Source organism: Natrix helvetica, assembly GCF_964273705.1.
Source record: "Natrix helvetica genome assembly, chromosome: 1".
In the NCBI taxonomy this organism is placed as follows: Eukaryota; Metazoa; Chordata; class Lepidosauria; order Squamata; family Natricidae; genus Natrix; species Natrix helvetica.
In genome coordinates this window covers 236,702,177-236,719,048 of record NC_138548.1, presented here as the reverse complement: position 1 = coordinate 236,719,048, position 16,872 = coordinate 236,702,177, and the positions used below count along the sequence as shown (strand labels likewise).

General features: G+C 42.0%; 1 protein-coding gene across 2 annotated transcripts in view; it reads left to right on the top strand.

The window, feature by feature from the left end:
* Positions 1 to 16,595, top strand: part of SLC39A11 (solute carrier family 39 member 11) — a 358,016-nt gene extending 341,421 nt beyond the window's left edge. For both annotated transcript variants that reach the window (XM_081938779.1, XM_081938778.1), the window contains exons 8-10: positions 11,255 to 11,353; positions 13,233 to 13,391; positions 16,335 to 16,595. In XM_081938779.1, coding sequence (XP_081794905.1) covers positions 11,255 to 11,353; positions 13,233 to 13,391; positions 16,335 to 16,413 — 337 coding nt within the window. In that variant the 3' untranslated portion in view covers positions 16,414 to 16,595. The remainder of the gene's footprint in view (positions 1 to 11,254; positions 11,354 to 13,232; positions 13,392 to 16,334) is intronic.
* Positions 16,596 to 16,872: the final 277 nt, after the last annotated feature.

The window sequence follows — 16,872 nt, the reverse complement described above, 5'->3', positions numbered from 1 at the left end:
GGACTGTTGGTGATTAAATTTCTAAATCAATTGTGGTCTGAAGAAATGTTGTTAGATTTTTTTTTAAAAAAGTGGTAAGTATTAACGTTGTACCCATATGCCAGTGGTGGGTTTCAAAAATTTTAGAACCTCTTCTGTAAATGTGGCCTGCTTTGTGGGAGTCGCTTGCTGGCCATGTGACTGGGTGGGTGTGGTCAACTTGTAAAATGTGGTGAAACTCATTTAACAACGCTCTTGCTTAGCAACCAAAATGTTGACTCAGGAACTCTGGCATTGAAGTATGCAAGTCTTAAAGTTGTCAAGTTACAAGACCCTTGCACCCCTAACCCTTTAGAAAAAAAACCAGGGGTGTTCAAACTTGACAGCTTTAAAACTTGTGGACTTCAACTCCCAGAATTCCTCCTCCAGTCATATTGGCTCAGGAACTCTGGCATTGAAGTGTGCAAGTCTTAAAGCTGTCACGTTACAAGACCCTTGCACCCCTAACCCTTTAGAAAAAAAACCAGGGGTGTTCAAACTTGACAGCTTTAAGACTTGTGGACTTCAACTCCTAGAATTCCTCCTCTTGCTCTTCATCTTGATGATGTGCGGACGGGCGGGGGGGGGGGGGAGCTGGAACCAGTTCTAAACGGCACTGTAGATTTGTGGAACCTCTTCTATAGAAGAGGTTAGAGCTGGCAGGAACCCACCCCTGCCATATGCTCACAATGACCCATTAAATGGGACTCTTGCCAGTCTTACTGAAATTATAGTGGTTGAGATTGATAATTTATTTTAAACCATGTAATGATATCCCTATACTACAGCATAGGCCACCTCTATAATTAATTTCTATGGTTGATATTTAGATTCTTACATGAGAATTTCAAAACTAAACTTATTGGGGCAGGGGTTGCATTGGGGCGGGGTTAGTTACAAATTAAAGACTACCCAACTCCAAATGACTCTGGGCAGCTAACCTTCTAAAAAAGAACATTTTAAAAAAGGAAATGGAACATAGAATCTACAAGACAAGCTAGCAGTAAAACATCATATCAGGGTTCAACCACTCTGCTGCTTGAAAGCCTGGGAGAATAGCCAAACATTTTGATGACTTTCTGAATGTCTTCAGGATGGGGAATGATTACTACCCCAAATGTCGTCAGTGTCATAACTAAGTAAGTCTAAATGTGTGGGGGATGTTGTTCCAGAAGGTGGGTGCTGGGAGAATGTCTCCAATGGCTTAATTGGAGATTTTGAATTTAATTGCATCTGGAATGCAATACCAGTTGAAGGTATTGCATTCCAGGTGCAATTATGATTCACCGGGCAAGATAAGCAATTGGAGAGAGGCAGTCCCTCAAATAGCCGGGGCCTATTGCATGTAGGTGAGAAACTAGCACCTTGAATTTCACCTGGAACGCAACTGGTAGCCATTGCAGCCCAGGGAGCAGTGGCATCACATGGACGTACCACAGCGTGTAGAGCATTTTACAGTAGTTCATTCCTGAACTGTCTAAGGTGGGAGTGACTATAAAAATATCACTTCATATTTGCATTGACCTTGCTTATTTAATTTGAACATTTTAAAAGCAGGAAACTTGAATTCCGCTGGTAGTTTTGATTTTGGCAGGTTTCACATTTAAAATAGCTTAGCCAATGTAGCACTGCAGGTTGTAGATCTGTTGCAGCATTTTTAAAATTACTTGCTAGTTATTAAATGTGATCAACTATTAAAATTTATCGCTATTTGAAGGGTACTCTTTGCAGAATAAGCCGCATACAGTTAGTCCTCAACTTATGACAGGTCACTTAGCAACTGTTACGATTCCCCAGGGCTGCTTAAGACCAGGATTCGAAGTTCCTACAGCTTCCCTCCCCCTCCCAGTCATGTGATCATATTTATAGCCGTTTGCAGCATCCCCAAGTTACAACACCATGATTTATGACACTTTTTTGCCGGAAATAAGCATTTACTTCCAGTTTCTGGCCAAAAACGGCCATTGCGGACAATGGATTCCTTAACAGCTGCCACTTTCACTTAACAATCACCACCACAAAAAAGGTGGTAAAATTGAGCACAATCACATGGTGACTCACTTAATGACCTGCATGGTTTACGATTATAATTTTAGGCTCAATTAGGTTGTGAGTTGGGAACTACCTATATCAATATGTGGGATGTATAGGGTGGGCCTCCTAAACTACACCTTCCATGTAAACCATACATCATCCTTATCCAACTCTTGAGAAAAGCCTGTTCACAAATGTTGCCACCAGCCCCTTTACTCCCCTGCCCTCTACTCAGAAAGAAGTAGAAATGCTCCTATCTTTTCTTTTTTCTGCCCAGACAATTTGATCCAGAAGGGATGGATCTGTTGAACGCCCAGAAGTGCACCTTATCTATGCATTGTTTGCCTTCTAGAATGGAGTCCCCTCCACAATTTTGGAGATTTCCATCCTACTGAAGTTTCAGAGAGCAATGAAGACCTGGCTTTTGCTAGGAGGATATTGCCTCTTTGAAGCAGTGATGACACCAGCTTTTTTTGTGATTGTTGTGCCATTTTTGCTGCTTTTGTTGTTGTTGTTGTTGTTGTTGTATTGTTTCTCTTGTTTTATGGTTTCTTGACTTCTTGAGAGTTGGGCAGTATGCAAATCAAATGAAATAATAAATATATTATCTGTAAAATAAACCGAATCAAAGGTCCTTAGCTTGCTTCCAGCTCAGGATTCATGGGTTGGTGCTTTTGCTTACCTGGTTTTCAGATGTGGGGGGGGGGGAGCAAAATGGACCTGGGCCCCTCTTTTTAGAAGGAGGAGGGGAGGAGGAGGAAGAAGAAGGAGGAGGAGGAGGAGAATTAGAATTAGAATTAGAATTAGAATTAGAATTAGAAGAAGAAGAAGAAGAAGAAGAAGAAGAAGAAGAAGAAGAAGAAGAAGAAGAAGAAGAAGAAGAAGAAGAGAAGCTGCTGTGGTCATCAGTTCTCAATGTCTTATCGTTGTTAAATAATGAGCTGTGATGTATGGTCTTATTGGTCTTCCTCAGAATAAATTGAATCAATGGTTTTTAGCTTGCTTCCAGCTCAGGATTCATGGGTTGATGCTGTTTCTTACCTAGTTTTCAGATGTGGGGGGGGAGCAAAATGGAGCTGGGCCCCTCTTCTTTTTAGAAGGAGGGAGGAGGAGGAGGAGGAAGAAGAAGAAGAAGAAGAGGAGGAGGAGGAGGAGGAGGAGGAGGAGGAGGAGGAGGAGGAGGAGCTGCAGTATCAGTTCTTAACGTCTTATGGTTGTTAAAATAATGAGCTGTGGTGTATGGCCCTATTGGTCTTCCTCAGAAGACAGGTGATCTCCTGGCCTCTTGGGAGAAGGACAGCTCATTTGATAACAGAAGCTGCCTGACATTTTCTCCTTCCTTCCTCCATTATTTTACAGGGGCACCAGCCCTGGGACTTTGTGATTGAAATGGTAAAAAAAGCAGCAAATGGAGATGACATCCCACCTGCTTCTTCACTCTTGCACGCCAGCCACCTAATAGGGTCAGATATGTTATGCCTGAGGTTTTGTAAAGAATGTTCAATTCTTTAAAAGTTCACCTGCCTCAGTAGCAGGATTGCTGAAAGGCCGCTTGCTTCTTGCTTACTGCTACTCCTCTCCCTCTGCTATAGTCATAAGAACATGTTGGGAGCGTGTTATGAATCAACCTTGTCCTGAGCAGACTGCAGTGTTGAATGCAATTTTCCTGGCATGTGCAAAATTTGAAATTCTCCATCATAATCAGTTAATAAATACCTTTGCAGGTCAGATGTCAAGTACTGTGAAATCTGATTTTTCCCATCTCATGTCTAATTGGATGTTGAGTAAGAGGAAATGGGAGTATCCAGAAGTAAAACACAATCTGCATTATATTACGACATTGGGCTTTTGGTATGTGCAGTGTGCATTAGGGCGGGGTGGGGGGGGGTGATGCATTTTTAAAAAATGATGTCCATTTCCTTCCTCTGCCATGTGAGGGAGCCTTCAAAGAGTTTCTTCCTAGTTCTTCATAATGGATCTTTTGTTTTCCATAAAACTTTGGTGGAGTTGTGATCTTCCCTTGTGCAGAGTTAAGAAGCAATCATAAAATGAACAGATGGTATTTACATAGCACAAAAAAGTTCTTGTTCAGGCGTTTTAGAGAGAAGCCTCCTTCACTGCATTAAGCATACCATCACAAGAACTTATTTCCCAAGGTTGACCTGCCTTTGTGCACAACTGCAAACAGAACTCCTTTCTCTTTCCCATCATTGGAAGGTTTATGTTAAGCAAAGGACCAGGGAAGCACCTTTTTAGCATTTCAAATCCAGTTATGGGTAGCCATGCAATTGGCAGTAATATCGTTTCATACCCAGATTAATTCCTAGGAAATCTTACTGGTTCCAGATAAGCACAAGGTTAGCCTTTTAAAAATATAGGGGCTGGTATTGATTTTTTTAAAATGGTACTCTCAATCTGAAATTTATGTTACAGCACAGGTTCAAAGTATTTACCATACTTTTTGGAGTATAAAATGCACCTTCCCCCCCCCCCCCCAAAAAAGAGGGTGAAAATCTGGGTGCGTCTTATACGCCGAATACAGCATTTTTGGCTTCCTGAAACCCCGCCCCCGCGCATCCTGTTTTTCTAAAAAATGGACGTGTGGAGGGTTTTGGAGGCTGCGAGTGCTCCTGGGGGCTGTGGAGGGCAAAAACGAGCAAAAAACAGGCTGTTTTTTGCTTGTTTTTGCCCCCTTCAACCCCCAGAAGCACTCTACAAGACTCCCAAAGCCTATGGACGCCCTGTTTATTTATTTATTTATTTTGCAAAAAAACGGGGCATGCAGAGGGTTTGGGAGGCCTGCAGAGTGCAAAAACTTTTTTTAAATTTACCTCTTCAAAATCTTGGTGTGTCTTATAGTCTGAAAAATACAGTAAATAAATAAATCATCCCCTACATGAGAAAATAAATCTATAAAAACAAAGTAATTTTGGATTCCAAATGTTTTGGTAGTACGATACTGGTTTCTAGGTTTAAGGAAACCCTTTTTGCCCTTTGGTAAAATGTTCTGTGGCCTTTTAAGAGTCAAGAGACTCTTCACAGTAGGATTTTTCCTCCTACTATTAAAACAATAAGGAAACCAAGATTGCATTTTCCAGTCACACATCCTCTGAGGAAACTGATGATTGCACTTTTCAGTGTGGTTTATAAATGCATGAATACTAATTCCATAAACCTATCTTCCAAATTAATAGATAGGTTTTATTCAACCTTAATTCAATTTCAAGAGCTATTAGAGCAGTAGTTCCCAACATGGGGCCCATGCCCCACAGGGGGGCAATTTGATTTTTAAGGGGGCAATTTGAACCTTGTTTAAACCAAGTTAATGGCCTTTCAGGCTTCCTCCTTGTGAATATTCACTTTTTGAGTAAAGTAAGTATTATATGTCACAGGCAGGGGGCATCAGGATTTTAGAGATAATTAGGTGGGGCATGGCCAAAAAAAGATTAGGAACCACTGTATTAGAGTTACAGTGATTGTGATTAGTTACTATCATGGGGGCAGAGCAGTCTCTAGCAGTGCAGTGGCTCCTTCTTTAATTATTGTTGTAGCCCCACCTTGACTATTTCAGATTTCAGCTCACCCTGCCCTACCGCCCCTGCTTCTATCCAGAGAGTTGAGTCCTAAGGAGCTTCATGGAAAGGATGAAAGGATGAAATTTAAACACTGCCAAGCAAACATGGACCATTAAGCTGGAGAAGGTAGACAGAGCGGGGTTTCCTTTTTGCCTAGACTTCTCCACAACTATGAGGGACACGGCGGCTCAGTGGCGAAGACACTGAGCTTGTCGATCAGAAAGGTCGGCAGTTTGGCATTTTGAAACCCTAGCACCATATAACGGAGTGAGTGCCCGTTTCTTGTCCCAGCTTCTGCCAACCTAGCAGTTCGAAAGCATGTAAAAATTCAAGTAGAATAATAGGAACCACCATTGATGGTAAGGTAACAGCGTTCTGTGCACCTTCGTCGTTTAGTCATGCCAGCCACATGATCACGGAGTCGTCTTCAGACAGCGCTGGCTCTTCAGCTTTGTAACAGAGATGAGCACCGCCCCCTAGAGTCGGGAACGACTAGCACATATGTGCGAGGAGAACCTTTACCTTTACCTTTAATGTCTACATTTGCTAGAACCCTGTTTCTAAAAAATGGGTTCCAAAAGATGGACTCTCTAACATTATTCATTTCTAAGAACTTTCTCCCAATTATGATTTCCCGGGAAACATTTTAAAGAACAGGCTGAAGATCCTAGCTAATGTTGTGAACTGAGTATCCATAAGGAAAGGATGTTTACAAAGTTCATTGAAGCAACTGTATGGTCTTGTTAATCTTTGCTAAGGAATGTCTCACCTTCTTCAGATACTCTGTTGGAGGAAAGACCCTACCTGGGTCCTGAATCACTAAAAAATGAGCCCAGAGACCTGCTTTTACTACTCCCATCCTCATATTTTTATGCTTATATTTTCATCAGTTCTGCTTAATCTTGTGCTGTTGAAGTTAAGGAAATGTCCTTCATCTAGTTTCAGCATCTGGCTCTTTATTCTTTTTACAATTAAATATATTCTGTTTTCACAGCAGATTTGGCTTCTTGGTAGTTTTTGTAATTTGGGTGTAGTTAGTTAGCATGGAAAAGAGACATAGAGCCTGATGGTATTTTGGACCAACAGCCACAGAGAAATTCTTTCCAATCACCCAGAATACTGGCAGCAAATGGGACTTTAAATGTTGGCAATTCCGTATTTCAAGAGTGTTTGTAAATTCCATGTGAACAGGCCATCGTTTGCATTATCAGACACTCCCTGAAAGTCAAGAAAAGAAACATTGCCCTGCACAATTGTATTTTCTGTTCAAAAGTAAGACCAATGAGGATAGGCATTGTTTGATCCCCCGTTTCTTCAAGATGTTTAATGCATGTAATTAGCTCAGCTTTTGCCTAGTTCCTTTTGTTTTCCCGTTCAGTCATCATCACCTATCTAACCCATCCTTTTCTCTACTCAGGACAAACCAAAACAAAGATTCACCTAATTGCTCTTTCTTTTTCTTTTTCCTTTTGAAGGCAATAACTAGAGCAAGGTCAAGGCAGGCTTTGCCTTCTGGTTGGGGAAAGTGACAGTCTGTGGTTTGTTTTAGCACAGCCTCTTCCATTCACATTTTTCTCTCTCCCACTCATTAGTTTGTTGTGGTTGGAGCTAGTAATAGCTGTTTTGTACTAAGGAGAGGCAGGGGAGGAGGAGAGCGTGGAGACAGCAGCTCCCCTGTTTTCTTGAAAAGATGATTTTTTTCCTGCTCTCCCTCTTTCCCTTGATTGTCATCAGTTAGTCCCGTCCTCCTCCTTTCTGTCAGCTGTTAAAAAGTTAAGCAATAGAGAGTGATTTTTCCCCCCTACACTTCCATCCCAAGTCTTATTTTGCTAATAGGACGCAAGAGTTTTAATCTGTCAGACAGGATCTCTCTCTTGCAGCTGTTGCATTTTCTCTGTCTGAAGAATGGAGCCCCTCTTTGTGAAGAGATGGGAGGCTCTCGGTTAAGGGAAAGAACAGAAGGCACCGAAGGAAGCCCTGCTGTTTTCAACTCCATATTTCAGAGGGGAAATCTTCCCCCAGGGTAGATCTCTAAAGCCACCAAAGATGGAGATAATTGCTCCTGGTGCTTGCTGGAGGCTGCCTAGTGATGAATCAAGCTACTGCACAACCCCAAAGATATATAAATGAATCTATTCTGTACTCCTAGGTGGCATTTCTTTTCAATCAGCACATCACACAAAGCAATTAGCCTTTTGTCCACTACGGAGCTCTGTTGATGTGTCAGGGACTGCCCCAGAGCTCAAGTGTTCCATCAGTTTTCCCATTCACAATTCCCTGGAGAACAGGAAAAAGCATGTCCTTTATATAACACAGCTGCCTGCACACATGAGCTCAGTAAAATGGGCTAACGTTTCCTTTCTGTGCTGTAGATGCTGCTAAGTGAGATTGAAAAATCTTACTGGCCTGCTCTTAATTTAAGAATAGCTCTGCCACAGTGGTGAAATTATTATTTTTTTACTACCAGTTCTGTGGGCGTGGCGTGGTGGGTGTGGTGTGGCTTGGTGGGCGTGGCAGGGGAAGGATACTGAAAAATCCCCATTCCCACCCCACTCTGGGACCAGCCAGAGGTAACATTTGCCTGTTCTCCAAACTACTCAAAATTTCTGCTACCGGTTCTCCAGAACCTGCTCTGCCATATCCCAAATAATATACATATTGTACAGAACTGGTCATCCAGTCAGGAGAATGGGGCAAGTCTATACTGGCAGTAGTTATAGATGTATACTGCACAGAGGATACCTTTCGAAAGGGAAATCTGCTAACCTTTCAACATTGTCGTAGGTGTAACCTGGTTGGGTTTTGGATGGTGCTTGGCTTCAGTTACTTGGACTGAAATGATACTTTAAGTGTGTGTGGCATAAGAAGGGTTACTATAGGGCATGACTGAGCCTTGTAGGTAGAGCCTTGGAGAGAAAGTTTTGTGCCACTCTCATCCGGAGCCTGCCCTCTGGCGTTGTTAATCCTTCATGCTTGAGAGCAGCAAATTCCAGCATCAAACAGGGAAACTCAAGGAGAGGAGCTTAAGTTTCCTTCAAAATTCCATTTTAGGAAAATTTCGCAGGCAGGCATCCCACCGTAGAGCAAGTGGCCCCAGTTTCATAAGCCATTCATTCAGCAGCATCCATGCCAAGCACGTAATGTAACAGGCACTCTTTTTCTCCTATACCACCGATGCTGGAATGGAATGAAACTCAAACATTTGCTGGTAAAGCTCACTTCTTATTAATACACCCTTCTGTTCTATGAGAACAATCGGGCTGATTCACTCAACATTTTGTCTGTAACCTTTTAGAATTTAGCTACTTTTAATCCCCTGGCTCTTTCTTGGAAAGTACCTATAGGGAAGTAACATTTTATTATTCCAAGTACAATCATTTTCTTTCCAAGAGTTGGTTTTTAAAATGTATCTTGTTACAGCTTTAGAAGCTAAAAATGTGATAAAAAATTGATTGTGTGGGGTATGGGGATATAATCACAGTTAAATCATAAATAGCATGATAGCATTATTTTTCAGGATTGTTGTTAGAAGGAAATACTTGTCTCCAGATTGCATATTCCTATTTGTAGAGAATGACTGAGCAATCTATTCTTACTTTCCCTCTTCTGCTCTCCCTCTCTGAGTGATCCATCTATTCACCTACTACTCCTAGTGATTATTGGTAGTCCATTCTTGGCTTCCTTCTTTTTTTACACAACATGTTTAGACGCAAGCAGGATCTTTCAATGGAAATTCGGCTGCCAAAACCCAGCTCCTCTGAAGAATAGAGGCAGTGAAAAGGGTACAAGGCACTACTGGTGATGGAAAGGAAAGGGCAGGTACATTTTATGTGCATAAAGCACTTTGAAATTCTTTGTTCATTTATCCTTTCAGTAAGCCAGTAACATAGATTCTGCAGAGATTGGGACTTGCCCAAGCCCACCCAGTGAGCTTTGTGGTTGGAAAGAGATTACAATCTAGATTTCTCACATTAAAATTCAATATTGTGTCTACATAACCACATTGCTCCCTTTTTACCTCTTCAGATGAAACCTGCTCAAATTCAAAGCTACATGTCTACTTTAAGGACAATTAAATCTTGGTGGTTTGACATTCCTAGAAAAATAATGTTTCTACTCATTGGCAGTTAAGCACTGAATAGATGGACTGTTAGATCCTTACATTGGTCAGCTATCTTTTTTAAAAAAATGTTATCAGTTGTAATCAGTTACTCAGTGTTTAACAGTACATTAACAACTTTAAGAAGCTTATTGTACATTTTAGCCATTAGCATTGTTTACATATTATTAGAAGGTTTCAAACCCAGGCAGTACATTTGCCCTTATTTTATTAAGCCTGAATATTCAACAGCAAAATTAGAAGATATAAGGCATAAAATAAGTGGATGATTTATTTCTTTTTGACAAAGGCATATATGTACATTCTGTTGTCAGATTCCTAGCCTTTGTCTGTTAAGCCGTATCACCAATACTTTTCTTGTTTTCTGAGTGTACCCATATTACCTTCTACCTTTTAAGAATTCAAGTGCTTTACTCTGTTAGAATGATGAAAGTTGTGTACACTTTCTTCCAGTCTAAGAATACAAATTTGTATTGAATGAAAAGGGAAGTTCAACCTAGAATGTCAAAGACATCAGATTTTAGAAATTGCTGACTGACATGCAATTCACTCAATTCTGTCTTAACAACAACAAAAAAAACCCTCACAAACCAGCAATTATCTAGACAAAATATACGCCCAAAACCATATTACAGAAGGTTGCATAAAGAAAGTCGTGCGGAAGGGGCAATTGTGGTCAAAACAGCTTTTATTCTATTTTTGTTTAAATACAGTGATATGTAAAGCTATGTTCTAGGGCAGGAATGGAAAACATTTAAGCTGAATTCCACCCCCCCCTTAGAAGGCCCCCCTCGTTTTGATTACAAGTAGTCAATCAAACTATCTGAGCTGCGTCTACTGTTTCCTCTTTGAAGAAAGAAGTAGAGTTCAAGAGAGGTAGATATTTGATATCTGGACGTGTTGTAGCTTTGGGAATGATTGATGTGGCTTGCTTGATCACAGAAAATTCTTCTGTTCTTTGATGGTGTTTGGAAAGAGTTTATAATTCATATGTGGGCACTCATGAGTGTGATATACTTTTTAAGAATGTAAGGCACTCCAGATTCCTACTGAAAATTCTTGCCTACTCTCTATATATAATTTTATGATTCTCCACCTCTGAGTGTATATATAGTGTACATTAAGCAACATTAGCCTCAGCACCTTTCTTACCATTTTACAATGTACCTTTGTGGAGGTGTTTTCGGTGTGCGCTTCAGCTCTTTGGAATTCAACTGGAGTTAGCTATTTTAAGCTTGCTTCTTTTTGACAAGTTTTCTCTCCACCCACCTCTATTTGCCTCCCAGAGGCATTGTTAAGTTGAGGAACACTTTGAAGATGAAAATCATGAGCTGGATGCCAAGCATTAGTTATTACATTAGGCCTCAAGGGCTAAAAACATTGACATTAAAGAGATGTGTTTAATCATAAGGATTTCTTTTCCAGTAGAGGACGATCCTCGTAACTTTCCCCCATCCTTATACAAACATCAATGTTATATAAAATCTGTTTCATTTTATTCGTATAGGAATTTAGCCATTGGGATTGGCATTCAGAATTTTCCAGAAGGGCTGGCTGTCAGCCTTCCCTTGCATGGGGCTGGATTTTCAACATGGAGAGCCTTCTGGTAAGCAAGTCAAATTGTTACTCCGGTGTTTCTTTGTGTTTTCTTCACTGTTATCTGCTGTAATGGTAGAACCAAAATGCATAAAAATGGCTTTGAGTCATACTATCCCTCTAATGCAAGGGAAATGCTGCTATTTCCGTGGTTAGTTCTCAAACTTTTTATTCAGTGAGACAATTTTATGGTCTCTGAAGAGCCTCTTGTGCAAATGGCGTTTTCTGCCGAATATTTTACAATTTCATTGAAGGCATCGATCCTAGCTTTTTACCCAAATGAGGGATAAAGGGCAGCTGCAGGTGGTGATCTGAACTTACAAAACAACAACAACAACAACAACAACCCACCAATAGCAGTACAAGCTTCTTGTTTTTGTGATGTTCCATGCAAAAGGAATAATTTTTCAAGTCTGTCTCACCATTGCCTGAACTGGGTAAACAGTACAATTGAGGGAGAATTTGCCAATTTTTTCATGGCGTTTGCCGCCTACAAATGAAATAAACTGCTGGGTTACACTGGGCTTTGTTTTTTTTACTGTCAACTGATCCAGACCTGATCAACTCAAGAAATGTTTCTTATAAAGTCAGAGAATTGGGCACCCTCCACATGTTTTGGATTTCATCTAATAGCACCAATCAGCATGGTTGGTACCAATTGATTGTTGGAGTTATAGTTCAAAATATACTCAGTTTTCAACACTGATCCTAATGCCCACATTCTAATGCTTTGATGAATCTACACCTGAGGGCTCATGTGAGAACCCCTCAATGCCTCTGTACACTTTATACACATCCTGCAATGAGGCTTTATTTCTCCCTGGCTGGTCTGTCATATTAATTTCCTAATTTTTGCCCCCTTCCAATTTTATCTAACAGCATTGAATTGAAATTTTGATTTTTTTTAAAAAAAAAAATCATAAATAAACTTGAATTGTAATAACTGCAACAACCACACATTCTCCAAAGCCTTCAAATTGCTCTCCCATATCCCTGCTAACACATCTGCATGCTATACTAGTCAGAAACCTTCTGGTGAAAAGAAGAGACTCAATGTCACCAATTGAATGCCCTCTAGATGTATTAGGCCCGTGATGACAAACGGATGACGAACCTCGCCAGCTGCTCTTCTGGGTTCTGGCATGTGCACGCACACTGGCCAGCTGGTCTTCACACAAAGACCAGCTGGCCAGTGTGCATGCACGTTCCGGAATCGGGAAGAGACCTGGCCGGTGCACATGCGTGATGGACCAGTTGTCCGACGTGTATGCGCGTGACAGAACGCAGAAGAGCAGCTGGCCTCCATGTGCATGCAGACCAGTCAGCTGCTCTCTTCTGGGTTCCAGCGCTCCGGTGCACATAGGCACGGTCCAGTTTCAGCAGTCGGTGCCAAAAAGGTTAGCCATCACTGTGTTAGGCTAATTGCTTAAGAATATGCAGAGAAGATGAGGGTCCCCATTGGGATTTTTAGATCTCTTAAGTGACATGAAGACTTTAACCTGAAAGTTTCATAGAGAAACAAAGTGGACCAGGTAAATTAGGAATATTACATGCTGAGGCAGGAGAGAGAGAGGAACAGAGAGGGGCTGCCTGATGTTCTCATCTTTCCTCCAGAACTTTTGGTCACTTCTCAGTCTAAAGGAGGGATGATCTCCTAGATGTTTGCTCAAGAAAGACTTGGAGAAGCTTCTGTTTGTTTTTCAAAGGCTGATAAACATCCCTGACCCCAGGGAAGAACTTGGCAGAGAGGAGGGAAAGAGCTGATCCTATATTGACTCTTGAGTCCTCCAAAGGGTGGCAGTTGAGGGGGGAAAACAATCCACTGCATGTAGAAGAAGGAAAGAGATCCTTTGTCTCTTGAGTGACATTTTGCTCCGCTTGCTTTACAGGTATGGGCAGTTAAGTGGCATGGTGGAGCCCCTAGCTGGCATCTTTGGTGCTTTTGCCATAGTGCTAGCAGAGCCTCTCCTCCCATATGCTTTGGCTTTTGCTGCTGGAGCAATGGTGTATGTAGTGATGGATGATATCATCCCAGAAGCACAGATCAGGTGAGGACCTGGTTTATTTGCATCAGATCAACTTTAAAATCCTAGAGGTACAATGCAATCTAATCCACTTAATTGAATGATTTTTTTCTTAGATTAGTAAATAATCATTAGTAATTAGTATTCAGTAAGTAGTAATAATCAGTAATTAGTAGTAATCAACTTAATAATTAGTAACAGTTGGTATTGCTAATTAGTAATTGATAATTATCTACTTAGGAATAATCTACTTAATAATTAGTGACAGTAGTACTAAACAATAATTAGTAATAATCTACTTAGTAATAATTACCCCTTAGTTGACCCTGTATTGTTGACCCCCTACACTTATATCCAGAATACATTATTGAACAGCTAGGAGCAGCAATTAACTGAAAAATCACAACTTCCATTAGTTTGAAGATCAACTTCATCAGTATTTGACTGGAGCCAACTAAAAAAAATCAAAAATTACATTCTGTCTTCAGTAGACTACTTTACTTTGGAAGGACACACAATTGTTTGTTTTCTGCAGTGGTGAAGGGAAGCAACCAGAGCCTTTGTGTATCACAACCAGATGGGCCACAAATGGACCAAATGGCTTTTTTATGATTTGTCTTAAGTTTTCTCATTGAACACAGACCACTCCGAGTAGCAATCTCATTACCAGCTCTCAAAGCAGAACGTTTATGTAACATCTACAGTACAGCAACTTCCAAATCTCTCCAACATTGTAGGGTCCTTCCCAGTGGTGGGTTTCAAAAAAATTTCACTACTGGTTTGGTGGGCGTGGCTAGGTGGGCATGTGACTGAGTGGGCATGGCCAACTTGATGTCAGTCACGCCCATGTCCACTCGGTCACATGACCCCCCCACCAAGCCACACCCACAGGAAAAGGTAGGAAAATTTTTGAAGTTTTACTTTACTGTGCAAGATTTTTCCCTGCACACAATGGCTGAGAGACGCTCACAGTGGGGCGCAATTTGGGGCTGGCTAGTGGGACAGGATATGGACTGGGCCTGGCCATGAGATGTGCATCTTACCAGAGACTGGAGGCTCTGGATCTTGTGGCTTTTTCAGGGTTTTCTTTAAAAAAAACTGCCTCTCCAGATGAGCTTGAAAACTTCTGAGGTTGCTTCAGGAGGGGGCAGTCAAGCAGCACCCCCCCATCAGAGCCTCGGAGCCTGCAGCACTGGAGCAACTCCTGGCCCTTGCACAGTAAAGATAAACTTCTCACGAGTGCAAGAAGTTGTTAATTGCCTCACATTCGCAAGACGTTTTACTTTTTCTGCCTCCATTCCTGCCATGGCTGCAACACCGACTGCTTTGGGAGACGCTAGCCAGGCGGGGAGGGGAGGCAACCCAGCCAGCTTTGCAGTCATGTGGCTACAAAGCTTGCCAAGCTGGGCAGCCCCCTCCCTGCTGGGCTAGTGTCTCCCAAAGCTGCTGCCATTGCAGCCGTGGTGGGGATGGGACGGGGGCAGCCTGGCAAGCTGGGCACCTGAAAATGGCATGGAGTTGCAGGCGAAGATCGAGAAGGGGGGTGCAACATGCAGGAGGCTCCCCTCAGTTCCTCGGCTCGCCCAGGCTGCAGCTGATCCCACTGCCCTGAGCTGGTGAACGGAAGCACCACAGAGTGTGGCTGGGAGCATGTAACCTTGCCCTCACTGAGCGCCCAACTCAGCCATTGCCATCACCCCTGCCCAGTTCACCGCTGGCTGGCTCCCGAGCTAGGAGGCAGCGGCTGGTTCCCCCTGCCCTCCGGATTGCCAACATGAGCGTGGCTCTCCAGAAGCTGCAACAGCACTAGCTTCGTCCCGATGGGGAGGGGGCCACCCGGCCCAGCAAGCTTCTTAGCCACGTGGCTGCGAAGCTTGCCAGGCTGCTCCTGCCCCCACAGTGGCTGCAGCGGCTTCGGGAGATGCTGGCCAGTGGGGGGGGGGGTAGGCTAGCACGAATGATTACCTGTGTGTAGGCAGGAAGAGGCAGTTCTGCGGATGCACATGGTGAAGGCGAGGCAGGGCGAGCGTCCGAGCCAGTTTGGGGGCATGGCCAGCCTGCCCTCCCCCCTGGTTTGGTGTCCCAGGCCCAATTTCCACTACCGGTTCACTTGAACCGTCACAAACCGGTAGGAGCCTACTTCTGGTCCTTCCATGTTTAAAAAGATTGTTCTGTGTTCAATTTTTGCTTGATCTTACCCAATAAAGAAAAGTTGCTGATGTATAACTGTAGCTCTCTAAATGGCCATCTTGACTTCAAAAAAATCCACCTAACCTCCACATTGAGGTCTGGGGATACCTGATAATTTTCTGAACAGACAGTTTAGACATGAACACTACATGCCAGGTAAAGCTCCTGCTAGAAAATTATAGGCTTTAGAGTACTACCTATATCAACAGTAGACTGTGCAAGTGTGGAACCCAATATTTTAATTTCGCAGATAACTCTGAACCTAATAATTTCATAGGTAGCAATGCGCATGTTCAGTTTTGCATTTATTCTGGTATAATGGCCAAATAGAAGCACACATTGATACTGGGTATTGTGGTATCAGTAGTCCAATATCAACAAATACTGTATCCCAGAATCACTTCATGGAAGCAAGGAAAATGTGTGTGTGCTTGAATCAAGATAGAATGAAGTATCCAAGCAGGAAACAGTAATTTGTTACTCCAGCCAAGCCCCAAAATTAATCTAAGTCTGTTTGGTAGATATACTGGGGTGAAACATATGAAACGTACAGGTGTCCTAAGATCTTTGAGAGCTAAATATTTGAGAATCAATTTACTCCTTGCAATATGAACAGCTTGCACGGAAGGAAAGGTAGAGAAGCTTTTAGAAGTAAGTTGAGCACTTTTAGAAATCTTTCGGTTTCAAGAGGGGGATTTTTTTTAAGTCTTTAAATTCTAAAACTGTCATTCTTAGCAAAAAAAAAAAAACATTATTGCCTTTTCTTTTTCTTTTTAGTGGCAATGGAAAGCTGGCTTCCTGGACAGCCATCTTAGGATTTGTGGTTATGATGTCCCTGGATGTAGGACTTGGATAATAAGAACTAATGCCTTTTCTCAAACTGACTTTCAAAATGCATCAAAACAGAGGATATTGCACAGTAGAAATTGCAACTGGACTAGTGTATTTTACATTATTTTTGCGGAACTGAGCTGGTATTGATTTAATTATATTGATTTTTAAAACTTGTCATAATATATACGGGATTGATCTTGGGAAGCAGGTTTTTTTTGTGCATTTGTCCTTTTGCCCCTAATTAGTTCTGTTTCTTCAAGGCTGTTGGTTATGAAGCGTAATCATGAGTTTTCAAGAGGTTTTTTTTAAAATTCTTCTCATTGTTGAGGCAGGTTTCTATAAATGTAACTGTCCAGTGTGGCCTATAATTGATGGCCTTTGCTGTATGTATTGTGTGGTATGGAACAGAGTGGGGCAGCCTCAGAGACCTTGAAGGCATAGTCTTCTATTGACATACAGTCTTCAACAACAAACATGTGTT